At 41.2% G+C, this 17,870-nt stretch overlaps 2 protein-coding genes across 5 annotated transcripts; both read left to right on the top strand.

Annotated features, from left to right (window-relative positions):
* Positions 1-1,184: 1,184 nt before the first annotated feature.
* Positions 1,185-2,962, top strand: LOC143011181 (cytochrome c oxidase subunit 5B, mitochondrial-like). The gene is made up of 4 exons (XM_076163948.1): positions 1,185-1,343; positions 2,081-2,151; positions 2,253-2,352; positions 2,489-2,962. Exons 1-4 carry the CDS (start codon positions 1,247-1,249, stop codon positions 2,599-2,601), a joined length of 381 nt encoding a protein of 126 aa, XP_076020063.1. The 5' UTR covers positions 1,185-1,246; the 3' UTR covers positions 2,602-2,962.
* A 3,199-nt stretch (positions 2,963-6,161) lies between these two features.
* Positions 6,162-16,741, top strand: sh3bp2 (SH3-domain binding protein 2). Of its 4 annotated transcripts, none has more exons than XM_076164003.1 (13): positions 6,162-6,232; positions 10,785-10,924; positions 11,038-11,140; positions 11,362-11,479; positions 12,353-12,420; positions 13,018-13,103; positions 13,202-13,279; positions 13,468-14,338; positions 14,584-14,707; positions 15,205-15,260; positions 15,647-15,722; positions 16,018-16,077; positions 16,261-16,741. In XM_076164003.1, exons 2-13 carry the CDS (start codon positions 10,789-10,791, stop codon positions 16,378-16,380), a joined length of 1,896 nt encoding a protein of 631 aa, XP_076020118.1. In that variant the 5' UTR covers positions 6,162-6,232; positions 10,785-10,788; the 3' UTR covers positions 16,381-16,741. The 4 variants fall into 4 exon arrangements, with proteins under 4 accessions (XP_076020118.1, XP_076020116.1, XP_076020115.1 ...); XM_076164001.1 differs by lacking the exon at positions 6,162-6,232 and adding an exon at positions 7,637-8,258 and having other exon boundaries at positions 14,587-14,707; XM_076164000.1 differs by lacking the exon at positions 6,162-6,232 and adding an exon at positions 7,645-8,258.
* The last annotated feature ends 1,129 nt before the right edge of the window (positions 16,742-17,870 follow it).

Raw genomic sequence — 17,870 nt, 5'->3', positions numbered from 1 at the left:
GCTTCGTCCGGTCGTCAAAAGACACAGGAGTTAATGAAGCCTTAGGTCTGCTACCATCAACTTTCACAGCACACAGCTATAATAATTTTTGATGAGTACATTATCATCAGTAGCACTTCTTAAAAATCCAAATCACTAATATTGGATAACATGACTTCAATCAGGCAATCTCAAAGCTGCTTTGAGTGGCATCTAAGAGAAATATCTCTCATTCGTTCTTCATTCATCCCTCATTCTTCAATCAAAAACAGCATACAGACATAACTTCTTAGCTGTATTTGTTAAGCCAGATAATTGTATAAAATTGATAAAGTTCAGTTCAACCAGCATTTGTATTCAAATATTGTACAATCAATTGATTGATAGTTTAAGATAGATTAAGCCCACTCTGTCATCATGAAGAAAATCTTGAGGTGCATTTATGAATAAATCAGAACAGTGAGAGAAGTGATGGGGTACAGTACCTTGTGGAGAAGGTGCTCTGCTTTCCTTTAACTTCTGTAAGATAGCTTGCAGGTTCCTATCATATGACTCCGCCCCCCTCACATGGGTTTAAAGACTAGAGGCCAATAGGACGTTTAGAAATAAACTTATAAACCAATAAACGGCCACCGAGGAGAACTGCAAAACCACCCGGTCCTGCTGACCACAGGGTTGTATCACATATCAGTGTCCAGTTTGACCTTGATATTTTCAATTGCGGACACAGACACATACACACACGTCCTCTAGTCACACACATGCCTCTCATACTTCAATGCCTCTTACTTACTTACATTTACTATGGAAAAAAAACAAGTGACACATTCACACATGCAAATAGTTAGTTAGTTAAAGTTGATCGAAGAGTGCAAAACTATTCCATATTTAACAGTGTCATGGCTGAGAGAAGGTTATAACTCCATGTCAAAACTTTAATGCCCAGTTTTGTTTGGCATTCTTGTCCAGCCTTGGCCCAGCTCTGTAGCAGTAATACTTCTACTAATAGTAATAAGAATTTTGTAAATCAGAATATATTACGGCTGGATTTACCTTTAAATATCAATTATATCATCATCATCATCATCATCATCATCATCATCATCATCATCATCGTCGTCGTCGTCGTCGTCGTTGTCGTCATTATCGTCATCATCGTCATCGTCATCAATATGCGCACCAATAAGTTTGCGCATGCGTGGTCCAAATCAGGTTTCCGGTCCATAATCGGGTAGCTAGCGACTGCGTCAGTACACGAAAAGGAGCAATGGCTGCAAGGTTACTACTTCGTTCAGCTGCGAGAGCCGCAACAATCCACCGGGCTGCACGGCTCCCGGCTCTGAGCCGCGGAATGGCGGCAGGAGGTTAGTACGACACCCACACGAACACACGGAGTTACAAACGGAGATTTAAATGTTTTTTGCCAAGGGGAAATACAAACATTAGCCCCGGCACACGTTAGCCGCTTAGCATGAACCTGATCAGTTGTGAGAAAGGTCAAAGGATTTTTAACAGATAAGTCAAATTAATAGTCCTAAACGTTTTTCAGTAATCTGTTTGAATGGAATCCAGTTTATGAATGATAATGTCACATGAGATTTACATTTTCGAATAGCAGTCCAGAATACAAAAAGGTACTGTGAGAGTTTGTGTAATCCATAACGGTGTGTGTTTAATTTAGCGAGTTTTATTTTTATTTAATGCTTGCTGATAATGTAAAATTTTCTGTATTTAAGGCCCATGTCAAATTTAATTATTTACCAACCAGACTTTTCATGGTTTATTTATTGTGATCAGTATCAGGACAAAGAAGTAAACCCAGATCTTAGTATTGTATTGTGAAAGACAAATCACTTTGACCAAAGTGCTGTGATGGCAGTAGTATTTACTGTACAGAGCAAGGCTTGTAATGAAGGTATTGGATCACCTTTCTGGCACCCTGAAAAGGAAGAGATCAAACCTGATGAAGCAGTTGAGCATTGTTTGAGCCTTATTAATAAAAACCCATTACCCTAGATGTTTATGTTTACTTTAATAAACCAGGCAAACAATCTGTGAAGGCACGTTGCTCACTGATTTCTCTCACTTGTTGTTTTGGCAGGGATTCCTACTGATGAAGAGCAAGCCACTGGCATGGAGAAGGTCATCATGAAGGCCATGAAGGAAGGATTGGTATGTAAATTCTCATTTCCCGCTGCGCTTTTTGTTGTATTTTCAGTTTAGCTTGTGTGCCGCAGAAAAAAACACTTGTGTCACATCTTCTCTGCTTCCAGGATCCCTACAATATGTTGAAACCAAAGGAGTACGCTGGATCCAAGGTCGATCCTCATCTTGTACCCTCCATCACAAACAAGAGGATTGTGGGATGTGTCTGTAAGTTTTGGATGGGAATCAGAATTGAAAGAATAGAATGATCATTTTATGTTGTACAGTGCTTTCCCTGATGCTCAAAGACACTTTATATGCACACTTTAATTCATGAATTGATTCTTTTCTGTCCTTTCTTTAGGTGAGGAAGATAACACAGCTGTGGTGTGGTTCTGGCTTCACGAGGGAGAAGCCCAGCGATGCCCCTCTTGCGGCTCTCACTACAAGCTGGTGGCCCATGAGCTCCCCCATTGACCTTCCTACTAAATATTCCTTTTAGATTAGGCGAAAGAATGATCAAAGAAGTGTGTTATCATCCTCCAGTCTCCAGGAAGGTCGTCTGTCATAGTTTTTGGTGCTGTTTCCCTCCTGGTCTTCATTTGGAGTTTTTGTCTTGACGTTCTTTGTTCCGTCACAGTACTTGACTTAAACATTAACCTCATCAGTCTTCGCTTTACATTACCTCCTTATCCTACTTACAGTAGGGTCAGGTTTTATAAGGGTCACAATTTTTCCTTTCAAACTATTCCATCAGATGCAGTTTACTTTGACATTCTGTATGTTACACATGGCACACACTCCTAACTCAAACTATGAATAAAGTAGTCAAAATCTATTTGAGTGTCTGTGACTTGGTTGTACTCCTCCCCCTTGTTTGGAAGTCATAACTTTGTCTATTTTATACCAAATTGTCATTGTTGAGCTCGAACAAGCAAAGAACACCCGCTTCATTTGTACTTGACCTCTTAGCTGCTTTCATGGACACACAAGTGAAGGAGTTTCAGCTGATTAATGCCCCACTATAACAATACCAGGTACCTTTAATATAATAATTTATAGTCAAATATAATGGTAATAGAATCTAAACAGAATGTAGTTTTGAGTTCGCTTGATGTTCAATGGGGACCCGAGTGAGACGCTGTTGGAGGAAAAAGCCCCAAGATTGAATTAGGAAAGTCCTGGAGCTCTCTCAGATAACAACCCTAACCCAGATAACAACACTGTCTATATCCAGTGGTGCTTGCATCTAAAAAATGATGCAATTCTCTTTTCACCACCTGTGAAAGTTGACAGCCACATAACAACTGGTTGCCTGTATTATATTCAGATTGACAAGATCCCTTCTCCAGCTCTCCCACCGTGATGATGATCAGGCAGCTGGTCGTCTTATCCAGTGCCATGACGACACATTTCTTGCAGGCTTCGTTTTCCACTGAGAAGGTAGGGGGCGACAAATCCTAAGGGGTCGTAAATGGAGGCGACTGTGGATAATATGTCGCGTGGGAAGCTGCTCTTTTGGTATGACGTTGAAGAGCAAGGTCCTTTGTTTTCTGGTGCTGGTATGCCTTTTAAAACCATATTACTGTTCGATATGAACTTGTTGTCTGATGCCACCTTTGGCACCTTGCACTGTCTCTGCACTTACGACTCAATCATCTACATAGAAGTCTCTGGTGAAGCACTGTTCTCTTTGGCTAGATGTGGCTAGATGATAACCCTTTTTTTTTTATCTGATGTTATCTTAAGCCATAGTTTGCACACCCTGGTGAAGACACTGTATCAAAGAGATGTGCTGCCATCCTGTACTCCTGTTGTGGTGTGCTAGGGTCTCACTCTTTCCACCATGAGAAGCAAAGGTGGGTTCAATCTCAAGTATAGTGAAACAATGAGGCAATTTTTAATTAAGCATTACTTCATGCTCTGTCTCAATGACCAATAATATCACTGAATGAAAATAGAACCCTTTGTTAATTGAACAATAAAGGACTTTTCAAATATTTCAAATATTTAATTCAGAATTTGTAATGATTTCATTGATTTCATTGATTTCATTCATTCAACAAATCTTTCTGTCTGGCAAAATGTGAATAATTAATCCAACAAAACATTACAGTCACACAGGCTCAGAACTTATCAATCAACCCTTGTATTGTGCATTGAGACATAAAGAAAGCTAGTCACATAGAAAGTAGCGGAACAGTGGGAGGATTGAAGAGAAAGAGACTGAGATGAAGGGAGAAAGGAAGAGATGAGTCAGACAGAGAGCGAGAGAGAGAGAGAGCGCGAGAGAGAGGCTGAAACATAGTAGCCTCAGTTTGGTGCTTAAACGTTTCCTGTCAGAGATAATAATAGAGCTGTGTGTTTAGCTGTGTGTTTTGCTGTGCGAAGAGCAGGGGAGGAGGTACATGTTACTGTCACTGCAGGGAAACAGCAACATCCACTTTAGCCACCACCCCCCCCCCCCACACACACACACAAACACACACACACACACACATACACACACGCAAGCTATCACAAAATAGCCTGGGGTCTAATTTGTAGTTTCACTTTGCATTCAGGTTTGGCGTTTCTCACGACTTCAGCCTCATGTCATATGCACTTTTTCTGTGAACAGGAATCCCACAACTGAACAAAGAGCAAAAACGTGAAACCAGCGACATGTCAGGAAATTCCAAGAACAGGGAAAGCCACAGGGAACCAAGATAACGTCGAAGACAAAAATATAACGCAACAAACAAGGGGCAATGAAAAACAAGGACACATTTGGGATAAACGAATGAGGAGCATGAGAATGGAAAGCGTGAGACCAGAAAGAAGAGAACTGATAGGAAGACAGAGACATGTGACAGTAGGTCAGGGGAACATGAACAAAGGGAAACTAATTTCCTCACAGTATTGTTTGACATTGCAATGCAATGCAATTGAATGCCCTGACACACGACCTCACGTTACTGGTCCTCGGTGTGCCTGCAAGCTTTTGACCACATGAACGGAGCCCTGTTGAATGCACCTCTCCTGACTTCTCTCACCCTTTTAGGCTGTACAGGGATGTCTGTATTGAGGGCCTGAGAGCGGTGCAAGCACAGGTAGAAGGCTTAGAACGAGTAATCGCGTAGTAGCCGCAGCCTCTACCTAGCAAAATGCAACAACAAGAATTATAGCTCCTTTAGCTCCTGTTGGCCCTATAATTGTTAGAAAAGTTTTTGTTTTTTTTTGCTAGATATTCTTATTGAAGATAACATCTGAACTATGAACATGCAGTTGCAGAATCTATTTTTTATACATAGAGAGGGAAAAACGTAATATGTACCCGTACACATGGAAGTGGGTGAAAAAGGAAACAAAGTAACAGAGAGAGCACTCAGTTAAGATGAAATCAATGTGTTCCATCTGTTCCACTGTGTCCCAAGTCCCGCCTCTTACATAAAAATTACTTCACAATCACACCGCTATGTTTTTTTTCCATTCACACAGGTATGAGCTCTCACACACAATAGTACGACCTCGCATTCACATCAGTATGATTGCACTAAGTGATGCTTTTGCACTTAGTGATGCTTTTGCGCTTTCACTCAGTGTGTATGAGGGCCATTTCTCATATGTGTGCGTGAGAGGTGCATCAGTTATAGGTGTGTGCAGTTCATAGTTATCTGTCTAAGTGTAAAGAGGAAGTTGGTTAGTGTTAGTCATTGAAATGTTTGTGTGGTACATTCACACAACTTTTTCCAGCTCACTTCTGATATGAATGCAAACACCCCAAATGCCAGAACCATTCAGAATAAGGTTGATAACGCACCAAACAAGGGTTTGCACCATTTCTGCTGGCAAGGATTTCTGTATATACATGTATATGTATGTGCTGGTATTTACAGTAGACAGCATGCTTCTACTATTTCTATGAATTCACTGGCTTGTCTGCCTGTCTGTCTCAGTATGAGCAGTTTCTCTTGTGGTTGAATGGGAGTGTTTCATGACACTTTGATACAGTAGTTCTGAAATGCCATCAGGAAGTGAACTGGGCTGCATAGCACTGCAACGACTGTAACCACAGATGACAGGCACACAGAGAGAGGAGCTACACAGCTGATGCAGCACTCTATGGGTAAGTGTGCTACGTCTTATTTTGGAAGGACTGATGCATGGATATGGTGCTTTTTTCGCCAGGAAGAGTGTGGCTAAGTGTTGTCCACAGCATTTTCATTAGAAACAAAGCTTAGATGCTGTTGATGGTAAATACACTGGATAAATGCAGAGAGGCATACAGAGCAGTTACACAATTAATAAAACTGTCTGCACTTTTTGAGTTTAATTCAGTCTACACCCATGTATGTGTTAAAAGTAAATCTGAAGTACTCCACAGCACACTGCTGGAATGCCCTTTAGACGTTAGTACAGCTTGTTATTGGCCAGTTAGTGGTAAAATGGTTAGAAAGTATTTCGAATTTCTGGTTTATGTGGAGCCATGGAAAGTCTGTTAAAGCACCACGTCTGTAGATGATGCTTTATAATGCTGTGTGCTCAGTTTATCTCCTTTGTAAATATGTACTGAATGGTCAAGACTTTTGGCCGGAATTATACAGACATGTCTCAAAGTGTAACCCTGGTCGTACGCTTGAAATAAAAACAAAAAACCCACAAATGTCTCATAACAATAAGTGTGAAACTGAGTTAGGTAATCGGCATCCACCATTTCTATTTTCTATTTTAATTGCATCCAACAATGTGCAAGGGCTGCATGACCATGATTGTTAATGTTATCAGGACGTTTAAGGGCCATGAGATTGTAATCCTCTCTGGACGTGGTTGCAAGAGGACCACGGTTGAACAGAAGGTCACAATATAATCAGCATCTAGCAGCAGTAATCAGCATGATCCAGTCAACAAACCCACTGTCAGAAAGCTCTGTCTCAGGCCAGGGCTCCTCCAACACGACAACCACCCTGAGACTGGAACAAACCATCAGCTGAATTGTTAAGATGATAGCAGACAGCATAGAGATAACCTTTCTCCACTTAAATAGGCTGATTATAACATTGAAGACACCTGGGATAAATAGTGTGCAGTCTCTTGAAATAACACTACAATCCAATTATGTATTATCACCTCTAAGCGGTAGCAATATTTTTGTCTGGGCGATTTTTATTTGTCGTGTTATGCAAGGTGACCAATTACAAATAACTACTTTGTGGTTTCTTTTGTTTCACCTTTTTTCAGAGAAAGCTGTGATTCTATCCACGTTTTCATAATTATAGGGCTATTGATTCTTGAGAGTGTTCACAACCAACGACTCTAATGACGAACTTAGACCTACTATTGTTTACAAGTTGGAACCGTTGGATGTTTCTCTTCAACCTTGCAGGTTGCCACTGCTTTAGCCCCCCAATTATGGGTACTAAACCTCGGCAATGGGTAAAAACTGAAATTACCCCTGGTTTTCTTATTTCTTTAGAAGTCAAACTCGGGGGTTTAGTTCTTGAAAAAATCAGTATCTGAACCACAGGGAGGAAGAACTACTTTTTGAGCTACTGGTGTGGGTGTGTGTTTGCGTGTGTGTGACCTCTCTATTGTTCGAGTCTCAGGAGTTGGAAAGTCCCCTATCTTCGTACTTTGGTCCTGTGTGTTTTGTGTGATGCTATGCATTCCATTAAGTAGCCAATCACACATTAGATCCGAGGAAGCAGGAAGAAACATTGCGCCCTGTTGACCAATGAGAAACCCAGGCTGGTGCAGGAAGCCCCTTCAGGAAACGAGTCAGGATGTACCTTAACAGACTTGAAACTCGACACAACACATTTTCCATCTCTTCGTTTGTCCACTTACTTACTTACTTTGTATTTGCATTTTGTCTGTCGTCGTCATCGTCTTTCTATTTTTTCACCTCCGTTCCTCAAAATTTAACCTCTCTTTAGTTTCACTGATTCTTGCATCTCGATCCATCCTGTCCTTCGTCCCTCTAATTTTCCATCTGTCTCCCTTAACACTGGCGAAAACTATGATGGTAAATGGTGCTGCACTGACAACTCCATGTCCACCGACATGTCTGCCCTGTCCGTGAAGAAGAAAACGCCGCTCACACTGAGCTCCAAGCCGAGCATCAGAATGTGTATTTGGGAACAGAGGGACCTCATGTAAGTTCAGATTTCCTCAAAATTCACATTTGAAAATGTTTGTTAGTGAGAGTTGAAAAGTGTTGGATAGATAGATACAGCGGATACTATATTCATCCTGTAGGGGAAATTCATCGATACAGCAATTAGTTGAACCTCTAGAGCCAAAAGTCTTTGAAGGTCTATTTTTTGTCTCGCACTTGTGTTTCGATTCCTCAACTTGTACATTTCAAAAAAGCATGTATCTTATGTGTGCATCACAGTGAAACGTGTGTGTGTGTTAAACCTTTTTATTACTGAACTGTAATATTTGAACCAATGACAAATCCAAAATATTCAAAAGCCCTCACAAACTAATTGGAACACACACCCATTGTTTATATTCATGTGTTCATACCCACATATTCCTCACACTCAATCTCAGAGAAAATGTAAAGCTTCACAGTGAGAGCAACCTCTATTGTTGTTTGTAGATTGAACAGAAACATAATCCACATGTTGTTTGCCAGTAACGGTTTCCTGGACAGAACAATACTACAGCTGCTGCAGCTGATATACAGGCCTTTAACTTCAACACACACACACACACACACACACACACACACACACACACACACACACACAGCTGGCAGATGTTCAAGTCTGTATTGAGACAAAATCATTACAGGTGTTTTTATTGCTACAGATTGTATAAAGGTCTGTCGATGTTACACCTTGCCGCAGTCATATCACAGTGTTAAAATACAGTAACACAGGGGCTCTCAGTCTATGACAGATGTCTTTACTGATTCATCAGTGGCTTTCCTTCTTTCACTACTACAGACTTTGGTCTTTGTAGTTTCTCTTTTCTCAACTGACCACTGCAGCTTCTCCGTCTTGATCACAGCTTGCTTAACCACGCTGAAATGTTTCAGGGAATGTTGACACAACAAACAAACAGACTTCATCTGTATTGTTATCAATGCCATTTCTGAAAATCTAAAATTTAGTGAGAGTCACTCCATTCTTCTGTTCTTTGGCTTCTTGTCTCATTGTTGTCGCCAAGACTGCAGCCGCACCCTCTAAATATACCCAAAGGAAACGCTTTGTGACTCCAGAAGCCTTCAGCATAAGGCTGTTTCAGGACAAACGACCATCTTTGTGTGTGTGTGTGTGTGTGTGTGTGGGCTGTGTATGTCCTTTGTATGTCCTTGTGAAGTCTTTCTCTCTGACACACACACTCACAGGCCACTTTGGGGTCAAAAACAACCTGCAGCTCCATTCTGATGATTTATCGTGTCCAACTTTCTTAACTTTCTCCTCCCCCTGCATGTTTTATCAGTTTCCTGTTCTCCCCTATTCTTTCCTTCCATTCTCCCATGTCTGTCATGTCCTTCTTCCATTATTTCAGTATGACATAACATGAACATTTTGCTAATAGGGTGTAAACTTTTTAACTGCATCTCTCTCTCTCCTACACCATCTCTCAATCTCTCTATCTCAAGTAGTGCTATTGTGCTTCAAATACATTTGATTTGATAGTGAAGAGGCAATCAGGAAGCCCGAGGTTTCCTTTGGACCTGGGTCATTATGTTTTTCCTGCCTGAGCTGAACACTGTGTCAAAGCATGATAAGAGAGAATGAGCGAGAGTCAGAGAACCAGAGAGGGGGAGACTCTTTCCTAGACTAGAACAGAGAGTAGAGGCAGGGTTAGAGTGTGTTTGGCCGTGTTTCAACTGTGTGAGTCATTTGTGGACATCTTAGCTTCCACTATGTTAGCATCCACAGCCAACATGCTAAAAGAGAGTGCTGCTGTTCAGAGCATCAGGAAGAGTCTCAACAGAAGGTAAGAAACATCTGAACTCTGTCAAACACCTTCTGTGGCAAATAAAAGTCTTACAAGGTGACTTGTGGAGCTAAAAATGGATTTGGCCAATTTTTATAGGTTATAATTAGATATTTTGAGATGTCAGACACTTTGGGAAACTTGGCAACAGCGGCAAGGAAAAAGCTTTAAAATGAAGAAACCTCAGGGAGAACCAGGCTCTGGGTGGGTGGCCAGCTGCCTTGACCGGTTGGGTTGAGTGAGAAAGAGAGAGAGACACACAGAGATGCACACCCTTCAGACAGTGGCTCTGTAGTGGACCAGCACGGAGGTTTCACAAATTCATCTTTGTCTTTGTTTCACATAAGCAATAACCTGCGCTGACTGCTGCAGTGAAATCAGGTTTGTTAACAGAGGTTGTGTCTCTCATGATAGGTTAATGTTTCATTTGTGAGTCTGCTAGGGTTTGATTTCACACCTTAACATCAAAGGCAATAAGCATTGACCACCCTCCATTTCCAATAAAGAATGCTGATGTCCCTATTGTTCTGTAGAGGACGTAGACAGACATAATGTCGTTTCACCTGTCAAAGTTGAGTTTCACCTGAAGACCATTGTGTGGTGAACAGGTGGTTCACGCTTTCCCTCCCAGACGCTGCCTGGTCCATACACACATCCAATCAAAAAGACGCATTTGGAAGGAATTATTGGTGTACTAAATTGCTCACTTGTCTGTCACATAGAACCATGTCGTCTCCTGAGGTGTGCTGGCCGGTGCCTATGCGAGCAATCGGGGCCCAGAACCTCCTCACCATGCCAGGAGGAGTTTCTGCATCCGGATACCTTCACAAGAAGGGAGGCAGTCAGTTCAGCCTGATGAAATGTGAGTGCGTCCCACAAAACCATGGGGTTAGACAGTCCTCCAGTTGGTCTTTTGCTATGTTGTCTCTCCTTTCAGCTCTGGTTTGGGCCAAATGTGTGTGGTCTCTCTTGCAGGGCCTTTGCGTTACATCATCATGCACAAGGGCTGTGTGTATTACTTTAAAAGCAGTACTTCTGCTGTACCACAGGGTGCGTTCTCTCTCAACGGCTATAACAGGTTAGTGCTGAATCTGCTTAATTGCTTTTTCTAATGAAACTTCCCTAAACAATTGCAAGGCATTGCAATTGTTGCAATTGCAATGCAATTGTTTAGGCATTTGTCTTTCTCTTACATAACAACAGAAATACATAAAATGGTTGAGTTTCCTTTTTTCTGGATGTGATGACTGCATCTTATAGAGAGTGAAACCGTTTATTTACATCCATTGTTTTACACAGAGTGATGAGAGCAGCAGAGGAGACGACTTCCAGTAACGTGTTTCCCTTTAAGATCGTCCACTTCAGTAAGAAGCACAGGACTTGGTTTTTCTCTGCAGCCAGTGAAGATGAGAGGAGGGTAAAAGGAAAAACACACATTGATGCTTATATACATGACGGACTGTATAACCACATAATACAAAGTGACTCCAGATGCGTTTGTTTAAAATGTGCCACCAAAAACTTTCAATGATGATAACAGCAAAGCAGAGTCAAGTGGAGTGGACCAAACATCCACTTATACTCCTTGGGCTTTAGATGAAGCACTGTCAGTTAAAAAAAAATCCCAAAAGACATGTTTTGTTGGGCAAAGAGCTAAAGTAAAAATTGTGGATGTGGGTGATGTTGAATCAATGTTTTGGCTTTCTCAGAAAATTTTGGAAAAAATTAATAACAGAGGAAATGAAACTCACAAGCAACTCACAAACAAGTCCTGAATGCTACATAGTTGGATATCCCCATGTCCCCAATGTCAGCAGGGTCCTTGCTGTAGCATTAGCTCTGAGCGCAGTTATTTTTGTATAAATATGGACTTTGAAGAGGTCTATGTGAGCCTTAAAATGTTACCATGGCATCAACAGTGTGATAAAAGAGGAACCACTAAGGATCATTTTTGCCTTATTCAGCCAATAATCAAAAAAAGAAAACTTGATAACAAAATAGGCTCCTTACTGTAATAGAGAATTCTGTATTGCTCATTGTTCGTCGTTCATGCAACACTTCTGGAATGCTTTGTAGGGTTTCACAAGATTCAACTTGTTCACATAGATAAGCAATAGTTTACCAATAAGGCAAATGTCACAACATATATAAATCGTTTTATTAATGGTATTATTTCTGTTGCTAATTCATATAAATTGCTCTATTTCCAATGCACCAACACACACATAGACATACGCACTACACACACTGTGGCAATGTTAAGATTGTTGCTGTTTTTGTTGTCCGACAGAAATGGATGAGGCACTTGCGGAAAGAGATAGATCACTATAACGACAGAAAAGACTCCCACATTCCAAGGTGAGTTGGGCAGATTACATTCTTTGATGTATTGTATCTAATGTTGATTGATAGGTTCAGAACCCAATGAATGAATGAATGAGGTGTTGTGAAGTGAATCTTACTGTCATGTGTCTACTCATGGCTCTGTGGTTTGTAAAATATGGACAAACTGGACAAATGTGTCAAGGTGGGTATGATTGCGGCTTTTATGTAGTTCAGCTGACTCACCCGACTCACCTGATCTGGCCCCTCAGACTTGCACCTACTCCTAAGCATGAAACAGGCTTTACTTGGAACCTGTCTGGCCACAGGTGATGATGACATATCAGTTGACATTGAAGGAGATCTTAGATCCTTATATCCTTGATACAGGCTTCATCCCATAAACTAATAACTTGGAATAATTCTTCAAGTTCTGTATCATGTCCTTCCTTCTTACCCTGTGACCTTTGTGATCTTTAAACCTTGCGAGGAAACTTTGTAAAATGTTATTACAGCAGAAGCTTTCAAACTTCTCAGGAAATGCAAACCTTCTTTGCATCAGAAGTTTAATTTTGCAGCAAGAGTGTAGTCTCCTGTCCACCCATTAAAGATAAATTGTCTTTGTTGCTATAGCGACTCGGATTCCGATGCTGACAGTTTCTACGGAACAATAGAGAAAACTATGGATATCAAACACCCTGTCGATAACACAGATGATGGTAAGAGAGAAATACACACATAGCCAACTCTATACACACATCTTATGTGTGTTATATCTGTCTGATATTAAATCATTTCATATCCTCTTTGTGAGAAGATTATATGGTGGATGAAGATGATGAAGATGAGGAAGACTACCTGAAGCCTGACAGTGACTGCTTACCAATATCCACAGGTGCTTCTACCCCACCTCACAAACACACACGCACAGACACATGCCATTCTAGAACCACACAACTTCAGAGTTTCAGCTAAACTAGCTAAGTTTTATTTAGATTTATATTAAAAGAGAGTGGCTGTTCAAGATACTTTGCGTCACTAAATTTGCCTTAAATAGTACACTGATCTAATTTCTTCTTTCAGGTAGACCCATGGGGCCACCACCTTCCTACCCTCCTCCTCCAGTCCCGGCAGGGATCCGTCTCCATCCAAACTCTGATTCAGGTTTCCACAAAGGCCCGCCTCCCCCTGTCCCATCGCACTGCAGACTTTTGACCAGCCAACTCCCCAAATACCCGCTCCCTCCTTTCCCACCACCCTCCATCCAGAGGGACCCTCCCAACAACAAAGGCCCCCCTCCGCCTCTCCCCTTCTCCCCTTACCTGCATAGACCGCTGAGTCCTGCCCTGCCTCTTCCTCTGCCTCCCAATGCAAAGAGACCTTTGCCGGGCCTTAAGGGGTCTGTTCCAGAGAGCGGGCATGAAAAGAGGGACTGGATGCCTCAGCCAGCCGTAATGGTCCCTTCCGCAACCACTTTACCTATCAGTAACCACTTAGAGAGCATGATGGTTCTAGGTGGTCCTGCCCACTGCTCTCTTAATACCAAACAAAGTCAGTCACCCAACAACAACCGCTTTGGAGCAACTAGTATACCAGGCCCCCCGCTTCTTCCTCCCCCAAATGTTAGTAGAGGAGGAGGCCTCAAAGGTGGGATCTTAGAAACTCCTTCTCTCACCCAGACTCTGTCCTATCACCCATCTCTGCCAAGCCACCTTCCTTTGCCAAGCCACCCTCCTCTGCCCAGCCACCCTCCTCTGCCAAGCCACCCTCCTCTGCCCAGCCACCCTCCTCTGCCAAGCCACCCTCCTCTGCCAAGCCACCCTCCTCTGTCAAGCCACCCTCCTGTGTCTCCTCATCTTAAAACAGGACCGCACAAACCCATGATCCCAAAACCTCCTCCACCAGCTGTCAAACCTCTGCCTACAACCAAGCCCAAACAGGGACCACCACTTCAGTAAGTTCTTCATATCATGATCAGAATTTATCAAACTTGTAGCTGCTTGATTTTTTATAAAGATCTACTTGAGAAAACAAACTATGGAGCAAAAATAATGGCCTGTTGGCAATGATAAATCTGCAAAGGTGCTAGACTGTTGAGGTTGAGAATTGAGGAACATTTTTTCAAGACAGACATGTATTAATCACTGAGAGACATAGATTGCATGAGAAACTCTACACTCAATTGTGTTTTCCCCTCAGAAGAGTGTCTCCAGAAGGTCAGAGTTTCCGCACATCAGGGGAAGAGATACCTGCAGACTTAAGGAACAGACTAGACTCATCCAAACAGAAAGGAGAGGAAGGGTCTGATGACGATTACGAGAATGTAAGAGCCACTAAACTGCATTGGCCCTGCTACACAAAAGACTAAATTCATGTTATGTAAATTAATTTCATGTGAATCGTTGGTTCTTTTGATCAGGGTTTTGAAATGATCAAATGAACCAACGGTACACTCATCTCTCTCAGGTTATGTATGATTCAGCATATGCACCGGAGAGAAATAATTGGCGGCAAAACAAAACAAACTATAAAATCTAGCTCGAACTAAATATTAACTGACCTTAAAACTGGTTATAAAAATGAAAATCAAGCAAACACCTGGAAAACAGTCGTCTGCATGTGGAGGACTCAAATCAAAAATAGATCACGGAATGAGTTCTCCAGAATCACGTCAAGTCATTGTCTTGATTCAAGACATATTGTCTTGTCAAGACACTGGCATTGCGATCACCCTACAACTTTGTAATCAACATTTGCAGATGCATGGATGGAAATCATTCACAATTGTTTCCTGAGTATTTAACCTGTGTGTGTCTGCAGGTGCAGCTTCCAGACTCTGTGTTCATCGACACAACTGAAACAAGCACTGTTGAAATGTAAGACGTGAACCGTACTTTTGTAATTGTTCTATGAAAAGGAATATAATGGAAAACGTCATGTGATTTCTGTGGAGAGTTTTGTGAGAAAGAAAGAAAAAAATCAGGTTTCCCCTCATTTGCTGTGTTGTTTTGTGGAGTATTTCTGCCCCCAGGTGGCAAACAAGATAAATAGTTTTTTTCCCTTCTTTTTTTTATCGAGTGGGTTCAAATGGTTTCGAGTGGTTTCTCATTAATCGTACCTGCCTTGGCCACATCATTGCAATTCATATGAAGGCTGTAATCTATAGATGTCACATTACTTAAGCATCTAACTCTTTTCATATATGGCACTACTGTGCTGCTCCAATTGATTTCTAAGAGGTGATGATGACCTGTTTGTGCAGGTTGTTCAGAGAAGGTTCCTGCCCTCCTCAGGATGGACTGTATTGCATCAGAAACTCGGGAACTAAAACTTCAAAGGTAAAAATAAAATTAATACAAATGTATCTCTGCAGGATGACTGAATGGCATTTCTTTTTGTTTGTTATGTTATGTTTTTGTTTACTTTTGCCTTCCATCTTCATGTATAATCAGAGGTTTCTGGATACACTAGTGATTTGTCTTTTGACTTATTGCAGGATTTGAGACTCACTCAAGTGGCACATTTTTACAGTATACACAGAAGATCCATTGTAATAGAATTCATATTTTGCAGCAGGTATGTGGCACGAGAGACATCACAGCTAAAACCTCATTGTGTGTCTGTGTGGCTTAGGTGCTGGTGGTTTGGGACATCACCTTAGGAAAAGCCAGAAATTACCGACTGTTTGAAGAGGTGAGAAATCTGCTGTTTGATTTTCTGTTTGATTGTATAAAGTAAATATACAAATAAATCATCCTCAAATCAAATTCATAAAGTTTCAGAAGTGAGATCACTTCAATACAAGCTAAGGACAATTCACTATTATATAATAAATATAGAATCAATTAACATTTCCGATTCTATGTGTTTTGACAGGACAGCAAAGTATTTCTGGAACCTGACTCAACCTTCCCCTCACTGCCTGCTCTGGTCGAACACTACCACACACATCCTCTTCCAAACAACAGCTTTCTCTGCCTACAGAAACCTTATTGATACTCACAACCCCTGACCACCTACTGATCTCCCAAACGCATCACATACTCTAATACCTGCCCCTTGTACAAGAAGGGACAAGGGACCACAACACTTGCACAGGCCTCCCTTTTTTTCCTTTCCCATATCACCTGTGAATCAAGGCAAACTTGGAAAACAGTGCCTCAATAGTTTGTTTTAAAGTTTTAAATTCTGCATGAACCAGACTTGACATGAACAGATTTTTCCATTCTGTGCTAGAGACATATCCACTTACTATAGCTGTAAATGAAATCATATTTATACTATGTAAATTTTGCATTGTAAAAATTACAATCTGTACAAATGTTAATAGTTTTACATAAATAAATATTCAAGATAAATGACTAATAATGTCTCCATCTCCTTTTTAAACTGTATTGTGAGAGGATTATGACACACCTTACAGTAATCCATTAAACTTTCCATTCGATCAGTTACAGCAGACATAAAATTCATGACAAACCACAATCCTGATGCAGAGGCACACCAAAGGGACACCCTATAACATTTTAAAGTCATAGCGCGCTTTAAACTTCTGCCCTTCCTTTCTTTCTTCCGTTCTTTCCTTCCTTGATTAATGTAATTGTACCTGACACCATTTTAGACCAAATTATGGGATGTTAAGTCACGGCTCAGCCTCCTCTCTCTCCTCTGGCTCCCCCTCTCACTTTGACTGATAATGAAGACCCTTTGGCTCGCCACGATCTGGGCAAGATGAAATATCTACCTTTAACCACAGCGCTGGTTTGATGAGGACAGATCTGTTTGGTCTGAGGTAGTGTAGATAGCTACAGGCTGTGTGTAATCTTCAGTTATAAATGGCTGCTTCTCCACTGGACGTTAAAATACATTCAGCCATATCTTTTTCCATGATGGGACGAGCAGAAACTTTCCCAGCTCTTATCTGTCTGAGAAGAAATACATTGTTTCTTACTTCTTGAAGGACCAAATATTATCTAGATCAGTGGTTCTCTACTGGTCTGGCTTTGGGACCCACCATGAGGCAGTCCCACAGCACCTGCATAAACTGTCGGTTTATTCACATCTGAGTAACGCAGAACTGGTGATGTGTAGCCAGTGTTGATTGCGACAGAAGAGAAGAAATCATTTTGTTTACTTTCTCCATTCATTCAGTTAATCGTTGTATAGTTTACTTCATTTACTTTCATGTTAAGTCCAAGGAGGAAGAGTGAACATTTTGTCCCCCACAAGGTCACTACTTGGAGGACAAATTCTAAAAATTGTAAATTTATTATTGCTGTCATTGAGACTCTGGAATGGTACATAATGATACTGTTGAACTAAGAGTCAGTCTAAATATGGTGTAGCAAGAACATTTACAGTATATACTTGCAAAATTCGCTTAATATCCGCTACAGATTCTTGGTGGAAAGCAAATTTACACTTCTTGCCTGTATTGTCATGCATTGCTGCTGCTGATTTTCATTCAACAAGATACAGTAATGACG

The sequence above is a fragment of the Genypterus blacodes genome, unplaced genomic scaffold (genome assembly GCF_046128005.1).
Source record: "Genypterus blacodes isolate CSIRO-AG114 ecotype Tasmania unplaced genomic scaffold, CSIRO-AGI_Gbla_v1 ptg000133l_1, whole genome shotgun sequence".
Classification (NCBI taxonomy): domain Eukaryota; kingdom Metazoa; phylum Chordata; class Actinopteri; order Ophidiiformes; family Ophidiidae; genus Genypterus; species Genypterus blacodes.
This window is presented reverse-complemented; position numbering and strand designations above follow the sequence as displayed.

Coding starts and splice junctions, on each gene's coding strand:
- LOC143011181 (XM_076163948.1), top strand. CDS start 1,247: ATGGCTGCAAGGTTACTACTTCGTTCAGCTGCGAGAGCCGCAACAATC. Junction 2,152..2,252: donor AGGCCATGAAGGAAGGATTG/GTATGTAAATTC, acceptor CTCTGCTTCCAG/GATCCCTACAATATGTTGAA. Junction 2,353..2,488: donor GAGGATTGTGGGATGTGTCT/GTAAGTTTTGGA, acceptor TCCTTTCTTTAG/GTGAGGAAGATAACACAGCT.
- sh3bp2 (XM_076164000.1), top strand. CDS start 8,155: ATGTCCACCGACATGTCTGCCCTGTCCGTGAAGAAGAAAACGCCGCTC. Junction 11,480..12,352: donor CCAGTGAAGATGAGAGGAGG/GTAAAAGGAAAA, acceptor GTTGTCCGACAG/AAATGGATGAGGCACTTGCG. Junction 16,078..16,260: donor ATTACCGACTGTTTGAAGAG/GTGAGAAATCTG, acceptor GTGTTTTGACAG/GACAGCAAAGTATTTCTGGA.